The 11,926-nt window shown below is 36.3% G+C and overlaps 4 protein-coding genes across 12 annotated transcripts; 3 read left to right on the forward strand and 1 right to left on the reverse strand.

Annotated features, from left to right (window-relative positions):
* The first annotated feature begins 119 nt into the window (after positions 1-119).
* LOC104722738 (agamous-like MADS-box protein AGL19) lies at positions 120-4,262 on the forward strand. 2 transcript variants are annotated; one of them, XM_010440954.3, is made up of 8 exons: positions 120-441; positions 610-825; positions 2,546-2,624; positions 2,715-2,776; positions 2,878-2,977; positions 3,645-3,686; positions 3,817-3,858; positions 3,956-4,262. In XM_010440954.3, the coding sequence occupies exons 2-8, from the start codon at positions 644-646 to the stop codon at positions 4,109-4,111; spliced, it is 663 nt and encodes a 220-aa protein (XP_010439256.2). In that variant the 5' UTR covers positions 120-441; positions 610-643; the 3' UTR covers positions 4,112-4,262. The 2 variants fall into 2 exon arrangements, with proteins under 2 accessions (XP_010439256.2, XP_087330477.1); XM_087474351.1 differs by lacking the exon at positions 3,956-4,262 and having other exon boundaries at positions 3,817-3,870.
* Positions 4,204-6,812, forward strand: LOC104722739 (putative serine/threonine-protein kinase At1g54610). Of its 5 annotated transcripts, none has more exons than XR_015571976.1 (6): positions 4,204-4,954; positions 5,051-5,338; positions 5,418-5,735; positions 5,823-6,046; positions 6,145-6,327; positions 6,406-6,812. XR_015571976.1 is itself a non-coding variant. In XM_010440956.3 (6 exons), the coding sequence occupies exons 1-6, from the start codon at positions 4,625-4,627 to the stop codon at positions 6,745-6,747; spliced, it is 1,689 nt and encodes a 562-aa protein (XP_010439258.1). In that variant the 5' UTR covers positions 4,204-4,624; the 3' UTR covers positions 6,748-6,812. The 5 variants fall into 5 exon arrangements, 4 of the variants coding, with proteins under 4 accessions (XP_010439258.1, XP_087330474.1, XP_087330476.1 ...); XM_010440956.3 differs by having other exon boundaries at positions 5,819-6,046; XM_087474348.1 differs by having other exon boundaries at positions 4,572-4,944; positions 5,819-6,046.
* Positions 6,792-9,423, reverse strand: LOC104722740 (dihydroorotase, mitochondrial). 4 transcript variants are annotated; one of them, XM_010440958.3, is made up of 9 exons: positions 9,172-9,423; positions 8,872-8,940; positions 8,535-8,683; positions 8,148-8,329; positions 7,880-8,016; positions 7,632-7,797; positions 7,435-7,551; positions 7,186-7,346; positions 6,792-7,103 (listed from the first exon to the last, which is right to left on the reverse strand). In XM_010440958.3, the coding sequence occupies exons 2-9, from the start codon at positions 8,905-8,907 to the stop codon at positions 6,912-6,914; spliced, it is 1,140 nt and encodes a 379-aa protein (XP_010439260.2). In that variant the 5' UTR covers positions 8,908-8,940; positions 9,172-9,423; the 3' UTR covers positions 6,792-6,911. The 4 variants fall into 4 exon arrangements, with proteins under 4 accessions (XP_010439260.2, XP_010439259.2, XP_010439262.2 ...); XM_010440957.3 differs by having other exon boundaries at positions 9,114-9,225; XM_010440960.2 differs by lacking the exon at positions 8,872-8,940 and having other exon boundaries at positions 9,172-9,401.
* LOC104722741 (magnesium dechelatase SGR1, chloroplastic) lies at positions 9,389-11,652 on the forward strand. Its single transcript, XM_010440961.3, has 4 exons — positions 9,389-10,055; positions 10,181-10,354; positions 10,638-10,805; positions 10,897-11,652. Exons 1-4 carry the CDS (start codon positions 9,918-9,920, stop codon positions 11,221-11,223), a joined length of 807 nt encoding a protein of 268 aa, XP_010439263.1. The 5' UTR covers positions 9,389-9,917; the 3' UTR covers positions 11,224-11,652.
* Positions 11,653-11,926: the final 274 nt, after the last annotated feature.

Raw genomic sequence — 11,926 nt, forward strand, 5'->3', positions numbered from 1 at the left:
ATTTACCAAACAGTAATGAAGTCAGTTCATTGGGAAAATTATTATTCTTACCCTGCCCACAATTATTGAACATGTTACTACTATTATTATATACACATTGGCCCTTCAGTTTGCATTTTGAGGTTTTTACCAAAAGAAGAAAGAAATTGCGTAATGTTATTTCTAAAAATAAAAGTGATGTACTGCTACCTAGCCAGGTCTACCTAGCTAGGGTTATAGGCGTAAGAGAAAATGGCAAATTATCAAATATATCAATCATAAAGGAGAAAAAAACCTTTTTTTTATTAGTTTTTGTTTTTCTCTCCTCCTCCTCCATCATAAATCTAGGGCTTTCCAAGAATCTGTAATTACATACCCTCTTCCCAAAAAAGTTGCTATTTTATCTCTCTCTCTCTCTCCACTCTCATATATACACAAAGAGAACACATCAATCCAAAGAGGGTAAATCTCAAAATCCGTCGTCAGTTTTTGGTTGATCCATATTCTATTTAGAGATCTTTTATTTTCTTTCTTAAAATGGTTAAATTCAAGATTCTTGTTGATGTTCTTGGTCGCTATTCTTTTTATTCTTTTCAATTACATAAACTTTTCTTGTGTGATTTTAAACAGAACCTTTGGATAAGGAATAAATTAGAAGTAAAGGATGGTGAGGGGCAAAACGGAGATGAAGAGGATAGAGAACGCAACGAGCAGGCAAGTGACGTTTTCCAAGAGAAGAAATGGACTTCTGAAGAAAGCCTTCGAATTGTCGGTCCTTTGTGATGCTGAAGTTGCTTTGGTCATCTTCTCTCCAAGATCCAAACTCTATGAGTTCTCTAGCTCTAGGTATGTCTCCTTTTTGTTTTTAATTAGTCTCCTTGCTATCAGATTCGACTGAGAGGCTAATCCGGTCTCATTTACTCCATAATTATATAATAGATTCGATGGATTGCATTTGGTTATATGATTGATTATCAAGATCTAATAATAGAGATAATGGTGATTTTTTTTTTTTTTTTTTTTAAAGTAGATTGGAAAAAGAAAATGGAGTATTTTTTTTAATAGGATCGAAACTAATGATCTTATTTCAAGATGTAGTCACCAGATTTTTATGGCACTACAACCTATGATTTGTGTATAAATTTGTATGTACTTGTTGTGAGCCCATCCACTTCTCGCTGTAGATGAGTTGATCTGTTTGACTTTCTTTATCAAGAGAGATCTTTTTGATATGGAAGCAGCTTTTAGTTTACAGATAATTGATACTTATCCATTTAGACTTCAATGCTAGCTATGTAATATAGTTGCTTTTGTATGTATAGCAAATTAGCAATATCAAGTCTAGTGTCGTTACTTAGTCAAATAAGACCTAATTATATATCAACGATTCAGCATATCTTCATGAATTAGGAAATTAGCAATACTTGGAACTAACGCTAAATTTCCTTATTTAGACCGTGTGTGTGTGTTTGTGTGTTTGGCTGTTTGCGTGAGATTGATTTTACCATGGTTCAATATAGTTAATAGATTACGTATAGATATATGACACATTATTGAATACTTTTATACACATGTTGGGAATTATGGCTAAATTACTCATTTATGTGTGAACGGTCATGTGATGAGTACATGTATTCTGGTACATGCTTCTATCTCGTATAAGTGTGTATATGCATTATCGATGTAAGTATAGATCTGTAAAATGTGGAAACAAAGATATTTTGGTTCACTTTTTACCCACAAATAGCAGTGATGGAGTCAGCGCATGTGTGTAGATCAGAATTGTATATTCATTATTTTTATGGTTTCTTATTTATTTATATTTTTTTGGGTTATTATGCTGATTTGTTTCGGTATAAATTTATGCTGATTAAAACATTAGAGTAGAAGGATTAGACACTTCAACATCGTTAGTGTACTTAAGTGTCTTTTGAGCAAAGCCAAAAGAAATTTAATCAAGATTAACTAGGCACTGTTAACCACAGAATCCAGTTGTGTTAACCCACTGTTTAATGTGTTTTAAAGAATAAAAGTTATTCATATCTATGTCGATTGGAGCATGTCCATGTGCATCTTTATATACATCTGCCTGTCTCTGTATATGTGTATAACGATGTATAATATTGGGGCATTATGTTGTACCATAAATCTCAATATTGCTATGGTACTTTATTTTATGCATTCGGAAGTGTAGAAACAAACCTTTTGTTTCGAAAATGTTGGTGTGTTGAAATTAGAAAATGTCAAAATATGTCATGTGTATATAAGATATGATCCTTGGGAACAATGCAAGTAACCGTTTACTTGATTCCGTCTGTCTCTCCTTAACACATTCTATGTGTATAGTATATATAATACGGTCATGCATGATGGCATCTCTGCGTAAATAATTATATATGAATTCACCAGAACTGTTTATTCTTTTTTTTTTTATCAAAAATATTCGGATACAAGCATTTATAATTGATTGATTTTGCTTGCTGGAATTTGACGTGAAAAACGTTTTGACTCCACAGTCTCCTTTCTTTTATTTGATTTGATTGTTTGACTCCTTGATTCTTTTCAGTATAGCAAAAACAATAGAACGATATCAGAGACGAATAAAAGAAATTGGGATTAACCATAGGGGAGATGCTAATTCTCAGGTGAAACTATATATATCCTCATTCATATTTTGGTTAGTAGATTTTTTCGTGTGGTGGTTTTAAATGTTTCATACTACTATGACTTGACAGCAAGCGAGATACGAAACACAGGGCCTGACAAAAAAGATCGAACAGCTAGAGATATCTAAACGGTTTGGAACCAGCTCATAGTACTATCTTATGAGGGACCTTTATATGGATTGTATAGACACTAGCTACTGTAAGGTAATTTGATTGTAAAATTTTTTTGCAGAAAATTGCTTGGGGAAGGCATTGATAAATGTTCTATCGAGGAGCTGCAACATTTAGAGAATCAGTTGGAGCGAAGCTTGACCAGGATAAGAGCCAAGAAGGTATTGTTTACAATTATGCCCGCATGATATATCATATATGAACATTTCAAAAACATCATCCATTTCATTCATACATTCACATGCAACCTCAATTTCCTATGATAAATGAAATTAGGAGTAGTTCTCGTTTTTATGCGATTTTGCGAATATGAAGTGTTTGATGATATATGTTGTATTTTATGTTATATGTTGCGGGTTGTTAAAGACGACCTTACTCAACAAATCTTTTGATCTACACATGTTAAAGATATAGTCAAACACAAAATTCAATTTGTTTGTACGTTACACAAGAAAATCATAGGTTCTTTATAATTACTAATATGCCAAAACGTTGTTCTGTTAACCATCTAGCATATATACGTTTGATGTGATTGCGGTTTGTGTCGTTCCATGCATGTATTTATAACTGATATCATCGATATATACTCAAGTCAATATGGTTTGCATGGGCATACTAATCATATATATTATCATCCTCAAGTTAACATTGTAATAAAAAGGAGTATCAGCGATTCAACTATATATGTATATGCATGCACTGATAGTGATTGTGTAGGATATATGTATGGTTTTAACGATTCCTATAGAATATACATCTGCAAAGGTATTCATAAAATTAATTTTAATGTGGAAATTTGCTTACATCTCTCTGTATATTGAACTTCAGTACCAATTACTCCGTGAACAAATTGAGAAGTTGAAGGAAGAGGTAAAACAGAATACATGCTTCTTTTTTCTTTTCTTTCTCTAAGTATTAGTGAGTACATCATATGTACTTTATAATGACATAAAGAATCATATTCTATAAACTTACTTGTATATTAATGTCTAAACCTTAGGAGAGGAAACTCGTCAAGGAAAATAAAGAACTGAAGGAGAAGGTACAATTTTAATTTCTAGTTTTGAATGCTAATATTACTAGTATAAACGTAAATGTGCTTCTGATTAAGAGTTTTGGTGAATTTTGTAAACTAAAAGTGGCTTGGAATGGGAGCAACAGTAGCATCATCACAGTCAACGTTATCATCATCAGAAGTGAACATAGATGACAATGACAATATGGAAGTGGAGACTGGTTTGTTCATTGGACCTCCTGAGACAAGACAATCCAAGAAAACCTCTCCTCAATACTAATCTCACAACTTCAAAACGAATGTATCAACAACCATCAACTTTTTTTCATTGTATCATATTTTCGTCCAAAACTCTATGATATTCTATAAATTCTAAACATAGTGTATTAATTTGTTCTTAAACAAGGAAGCTAAACTTGTTTGTTCTAAAATTATGATATTGTTTCGTCTAAATCTTGAAAAAAAAAATATCACAATGATCATCATAACATAAAAAACAAACTGAAGTAAACCAAAAAAGGTTAACCATTAGTTACGTAAACTCTAAATATGAAGAGAATAAACATAATTAGCGACATAGCATTTTCAGAGAGGGGTCCACGGCTAAGTGGTGGGATTGCGTACTGTCGCTTTCCGACGAATTTGGTTCTATTCAGACATCTGACATTTCCTTTTTTCCTTTCACTTTTTTTTTTTATTGTTTAGTTTACGTTTCTTTATTGCACTTTCTATATTCTCTCTATATCTTCTGTAAACAACTTCAGTGCCGTGGGTTTCAAGGCTTTTGCCCAATATGGGTTGCATCGTTTCTTCTCGGAAAAAGAAACCGGCGACTAAAGGGTTGCCGGAAAACCGTCCTCGCTTCCATACTCTTCCATCAGAAAGAAGAATAGCTGATGATGATGGTCATGATCAAGCCCCAAAGGTTTCAGAATTGTTGAAGATGAGTGATATTTGTCCCAAGGAGCTGAAGAGAGAAGAAAGCGTTCTTGTTGTTAATGTTCATCCTCGTTCATCGGAATTAGCTGCCTCCGGTTGGCCACGGTGGCTTATCTCTGTAGCTGGTGAAGCTCTTGTCGGTTGGATCCCTGGCCGTGAATCTAACTTCGAGAAGCAAGAACAAGTTTCTCTTTCTCTTTCTCTTTCTTTTCTCTGTCGTTGTCTTTCTTTGTTCATTCCCGTTTGATGAAAATAGGCATATACTCTGTATTTGCCACAGATTGGGGGAGGAACATTCAGTAAGGTGTTCAAAGCTAGAGATCTTCTTCGTAACAAGACTGTAGCTTTAAAGAGAATCCGGTTTGATCTCAACGACTCAGAAAGCATCAAGTGTATAGCCAGAGAGATCACAATCCTGCGCAAGTTGGATCATCCCAATGTCATCAAACTGGAAGGGTTAATGCTTGTAGACCACGATTCCTCTACCCTCTACCTGATCTTTGAGTACATGGAACATGACCTCTTGGGACTCTCTTCATTACTCGGTAACCAATTCTCAGAACCTCAGGTACTTTTTATCGCTTCTGTTCAGACTCTCATTCAATACTTGGTGTCAAGTTCTCAGATACTCTCTTCTTCTCTGTCAGGTTAAATGCTATATGAGGCAGCTCTTAAGAGGGCTTGATCATTGTCACACTAACCATGTACTCCACCGAGACATAAAAAGCTCGAACCTTCTGATCGACGCTAATGGAGTCCTTAAGATTGCAGATTTTGGGTTAGCTACGTTCTTTGATCCTCATAACAGTGTTCCCTTGACGACTCATGTAGCAACTTTATGGTATCGACCTCCTGAGCTTTTGCTTGGAGCCTCTCATTACAGTGTTGGGATCGACTTGTGGAGCACAGGCTGCGTCATAGGTGAATTATATGCTGGAAAGCCTATACTTCCTGGAAAAAACGAGGTAAACCATTGCATTCCAATCAGTCTTGTTCTTACCATAGAAGTAGAGTCTCAGACATTTTTTCTCTATATTCCAATGTTAAGACAGATCAACTGCACAAGATATTCAAGTTGTGTGGATCGCCTTCAGATGATTATTGGACAAAACTAAAGTTACAGCTGTCAGCTCCGTTGAGACCCCTCTTTCCATATGGATCGCATATAGAAGAAACATTCAAAGGTTTTCCAACTTGTGTTATTTCGCTTCTAGAAACTTTGCTCTCAATAGATCCAGATTTTAGAGGCACTGCAGCTAGTGCACTCAAGAGCAAGGTAAGTTTGGATTAGGGAACTTTACATTTTCCTCTGTCAAATGTTGGTTCGTTGTTCTTATGACTCTTAACTGATTAACTTCTTCCACCGTGAAACAGTACTTTATAACTGAGCCATTGCCTTGTGATCCATCTTGTCTACCAAAATACCCTCCCAGTAAGGAAATCAACATTCAAATGCGCGATAAAACTAGAAAACAAGCTTCACAAGTTAAACGAACAGACGAACCTCAACCTGTCCAGCCAATACTTGCAGAATCTTCTATCACAAAACCGGTGCAGGTATCTCTAATCTTAGGGGTCTAAGTTTCTTGAGTGTTTTAGCAGAGAGATCCTAATTAAAAGATGATGTATATGCAGAGAAAGTGCTCAGATTCCACGAGCAGAGACAATTCATTCACAAAGTCTTACGAGGAAGAAGAGACTTCCAGTTTACCGGATCATTCTGCTAGACAAATGCAAACATCTATGGACATGATAACTGAGGATGAAACTATAGCACAAGTCTCTTACACGGACCGATCTAGAGAAGACCAGAATCTAGGTGGATCAATGAATATGGAGGAACACATACCTTTGCCAATAAGTCCGTTTAGAGTTAAGCCAACAGCAATGCTGCTTAGCCTTTATGAGAATGGGACATCTTCATCTGGAGGAGTAGGCATAAGACCCACTCTGATTGAGACTTATACTATCATTTAGATTAAAATGGAGAAAAAAAAGATTCAAACACAAAATAAACATTCTTGGTCAATATTTTGCTTTTATTCCTCAACCAATGCAGTGTATAACTCAGCCGCAAGAAAATCCAATCCAAAAGATACACTGATTTGGGAAAATAAATTTGACAACACCAAACCACCACATTAGTTCAACGGTTGCCACTGAAGGGTTTCTCCAGCAAACATAGGGACGATCTCTCCAAAAGAGAAGCTGAAAACGTCCGGGACCTTCCAAGGAGATTTCTTTAGTGTGATCTTTGACGAGTTTCTCGGGAGTCCATAGAAATCAGGTCCATTGAAGCTAGTGAAAGCTTCTAACTTGTCAAGCGCACCCGCCTGAATGTAAAAGAAGTAAAAGCTATGAACTTAAGGAATTCCCAAACCGGGAAGTAAACTGTTTGAAGTTACAGAGTTTTACCTCATCGAAGACCTTAGCATATAAGGACAAGGCAACAGGAGCACTGTAAATACCAGCACATCCACATGATGTTTCTTTTCTAGTCCGTTCATGTGGAGCACTATCTGTACCGAGGAAGAATTTCTTGCTTCCACTAGTTACAGCTTTAACAATAGCTTCTCCTGTACAATTAAGTAAAAGCAATGACCTTTCAGAAAGCTGCTAAAAGAAATGAAATCTTAATGTTCTAATGAAAAGTGAAGAACATACGGTGTATCTCTCTTTTGAGAACGGGAAGACAGTAGTTGTGAGGTTGTAATCCACCTTGGAAAAGGGCATTTCTGTTGAGAAGGAGATGTTGTGGTGTGACTGTTGCACCCACAGACCCTACAATCAACAAAAGGCTATGAGCTAGGCAGATTAGCAAAAACCAAAGGACGAAATGATAAGTAAGATATTTACAAAACCTTCTTTGCAAGATTCAACAAAATTCACAGCATCCATGGTAGTGATGTGTTCCATCACTACTTTCAGCTGTGGAAGGCGTTGGATTAGAGGCTGCAAAACTGTCTCAATAAAGATTTTCTCGCGGTCAAAGACATCAATACTCGGATCTGTGACCTCCCCATGAACCTAATCAAAACATTCCTCAGACAAGAGAGTTGTATAAAAGACAAAAATACAAGTCTAATAATCTGCTATGTGATTTACTTACCAGCAAAGGCATGTTTTGTTTGACCATCTCTTCTAGTACCGGTAAGCATTTTCCAAAAAGGTCCGTGACACCATCTTGAGAATTGGTTGTTGCTCCAGCAGGGTACAACTTAACCGCATAAACCACACCACTTTCCCCTAAAAATAAGCATATATATATATATATATGAGCAGAAACTAAACAGTCGCAAGTAGAATCTCAATCTGAAAGATGAAAAAAGGATCAGACCACTTTGCAACATGATGTAAAAAGAAACAGGTGTACTTACTTGCAAGCTTGATCTCATCAGGTTGAGTCTTGTCAGTCAAATAAAGTGTCATAAGTGGATCAAAGCTGGTCCCAGATGGCAAAGCTTTCATGATAGATTCCCGGTAAGTAATGGCAGCTGCAGTTGTTGTAACAGGCGGCTTCAGATTTGGCATCACAATCGCTCTCTTAAAAGTACTCGCACTACACACATTTTACAAGACACCCTTGTTAAACCATCAAGTACAGCACAAGCATCACCAAAAAAAAATAATATAAAATTGTAATTGACGATCTCATACATAACAAACAAACAACTGTTCCTATATCAAACACCAACAACATCCAAGACAGTAATGAAACAAAAAGATACACATCAGGTTGAGTGATTGTCAGGAAGTTAAATGACCTGTGGGGAACAAAAGCGTGAAGAAGATCACTGTCACGGAGATGAAGATGCCAATCATCAGGTTGAGTGATCGTAAGTTCCATTCGTACTGCCCTTGGCTTCACTTTCTTACAAGATCGGTCAAACTTCAGTTTCTGAGATCCAAATCCCTAAATACAGGAATAACACAAGACTTTTACAAACGCATGTGTGGACAACTATATGCTTTCTACTACATTTAAATAAAACTAAAAAATTTGAGTCACGTGGATTGAATAAAATTGGGTAAAAACTAGAAAACAAAGACTCAAAAGCAAGAGTGGGGGGGGGAGGGAGGAGGAGGAGGAAGACACAGTACATATACACTACAAGGAGAAACCAAAGTCTTTATCATGTCAAAATCTCAAGGCTTTGCAAGATTTTTCACCTGTTCAAAAAGGGCAAAATAAGGCAAAGACATTCAACAAGTGAACCAAACAAACAACCATTGATTCGATTTCTACTCTCAAGTCTACAAAAGTTTCGATCTTTATTAGAAAAAGCCACTAAATTGATGCTACCCCAGTTCATAATATATTCGAAATAATCACTCATACATACCAGATATGTGAAGATGACCTCAAGGGGACGAACGAAGAAGAAGAAGAAGGTTACTTACCACTGTTAACGAATGGGAGTCAGTCTCCTCCGATGTCAGAATCAGTTTTGGATTAAAACGATGGCGTTTAGTAGTTTTCTTTTATGTTCTCTGAAAATTTTAACCCAGACTAAATTTAGACGAGGTCTAACTACTAAACCGAGAAAACGAATGAAATTAAATTAAACCGGAACTAAACCGGACAGTTATGGGTTCGGACTTCAGAGACAACTAAACTATACTTGTACATTGAGTAAAGGGAAAGGTTCGGCTAGTGTCTCTTTGTCGAAACGAGATGGCTAAGTTATCCAAACTGACGGTTAGAGGCACCTGTTAGCCCCACCATGACGACACATGGATATTCTCATGCAAAGATGAGAGTACACGTGGCACTCTCTGGTGGTCAAGAAGAATACCAAAAGAGTGTTTTGGGCACGGAAGTGTGAAGCGTGAAGCAACCAACACCTTTTAAAACACAAGAAGAACCAACCCAATACGCATCACAAAAGAAAGAAAGAACCCTAAATTCCAGGAAAAAATATTCAAAGACCAAAACTTCAAGCAATCAAAACTCAAAAATTGGGTTTTTAAAAATTTATTTTCTTTCATAAAGTTACAAGCTTTTTTCGGTTGTGGTTTCAGTATACGAACACGCAAGAAATCGCGTGGTTCCAAGGGCTTCTCTGTATTTAGGGCTGTTTCGTTTCCGTCTTAATTTCTGTAAAATTGAAGCTTTGGGATTTGGTTTCAAAGAGAGCAGAGCAGAGATGTGTAGTTTATCGGCGAATCTGTTGCTACCAACGAAGCTGAAACCAGCTTATTCAGACAAACGGAGTAACAGTAGCAGCAGCTCACTCTTCTTCGGCAATAGAAGATCCAAGAAGAAGAATCAGTCGATTGTTCCCGTAAGGATTTTGTTCTTTTTTAATCATTTTGACAACAACCAAAAAACACTCTGTATTGATTCTTGAATGTAAAGTAAGAACATAATTCGAATAATTTGAGGTTTCTTTTTGGATGTTTGGTGCAGGTTGCGAGGTTGTTTGGACCGGCGATATTCGAATCATCCAAATTGAAAGTACTGTTTTTAGGGGTTGATGAGAAGAAGCATCCATCAACGCTCCCTAGAACTTACACTCTCACCCACAGTGACATTACAGCTAAATTAACATTAGCCATTTCCCACTCCATAAACAATTCTCAGGTAAAGGTCACTGTAACCACTCTTAACGTATCTGCAAACACAAACACTTTTATGGAAGTAGAAATTTATGTGTAGCAGAGCATTTGAAGCAAATATTAAAGGTTGATGTATAGATTTAGGCTCTATGGTCTTAGCCTATGTATGTGTCTGAATCTCTGTGATGTGTCTATATTCTCCAGAATCTTCCACCTTTGTGGTGCTACTGAAGAACACTATAAAGGTCTAGCTTTTATGGTTTTAGTAAAATTAGAGGCGTATGATGTATATAAATGCTTGTGTGTAGTTGCAAGGATGGGCAAATAGGCTATACAGAGATGAAGTAGTAGCAGAATGGAAGAAAGTGAAAGGGCAAATGTCGCTTCACGTTCATTGTCACATAAGCGGTGGCCATTTCCTTTTAGATCTCTTTGCTAAGTTTCGGTACTACATCTTTTGCAAAGAACTACCAGTGGTAAGTTTGCCAAATTCAAAAGAAGCTTTTTTTTTTTTTTTCATGTGTAGACAAATATTGATTATTGTGATTGTTTTGATATATGTATTAGGTGTTGAAAGCATTTGTGCATGGAGATGGGAACTTGTTGAACAATTACCCTGAGTTACAAGAAGCTCCTGTTTGGGTTTATTTCCATTCTAATGTCCATGAGTTCAACAAAGTTGAGTGTTGGGGACCCCTCTGGGAAGCTACTTCACCTGATGGTCACAGAACTGAAATTCTCCCCCAGACTAAATGCGTGGACGAATGCAGTTGCTGTTTTCCACCGGTTAGCTCGATTCCATGGTCTCATAGTCTTAGTAACGAAGGTGTTAATGGTTACTCTGGGACACAGACCGAGGGACTTGCTGCTACTCCTAATCCGGAGAAACTCTAGTTATGGGAATTGCAAGTTTTTCGTTTTGGTTCCTGGTAGTTTGTAAAGTAAAAAAGGGAAATGGAAGATTCCTCTTGGTGGATTTAGTATTTATTGGTTTGGTGTAGATAAATGTGGTATAGGAAAAATAATGATTGTTTGTAGGTAAAATAATAGTACAAAATTAAGTTAAAAAATAGTATGTTTTTGTTGGTTGTGTATACTACTCTCGAGTCTTGACCATCATTGTAGCATCTCTCATCCACACAAGATCAATTCCAAATGTAAATCTATCTGCCACATATTAGCTATCTTATATAGGTGACAGACTGGTATAGTTGTGGAATAACTTAAAAAGATGAATAAACTTAAACAAAGGTTTCAAAACTTATTCGTAAAAGATTTGTGAAAGGTGAAAATAAATAATAGAAAGAGTTATATATTAGAAATGTGAAGACATTCATGAGAATCATCACCAGTTTAATAAGTAATATTTGAAGATAAAAATAATGAAATTACTTTCATGAGAATCATCACATCACTAAAGTAAAGTGATAGACGTATATTAGGATTTAAGTACCGCAGTCGACGGTATAACACGTGAAACGAAGGAGAAACGTGAAGGTAAAGAGTATGGCAAAAAGACTTGCGTCTTGGGTTTACGAAGCGTATCAGCCACTTCTTGCCTTCTAATGATTCCAAATCATTTTCTTGGATTTTTATT

Source organism: Camelina sativa, chromosome 11 (genome assembly GCF_030686135.1).
Source record: "Camelina sativa cultivar CO46 ecotype springtype chromosome 11, ASM3068613v1".
Lineage (NCBI taxonomy): Eukaryota > Viridiplantae > Streptophyta > Magnoliopsida > Brassicales > Brassicaceae > Camelina > Camelina sativa.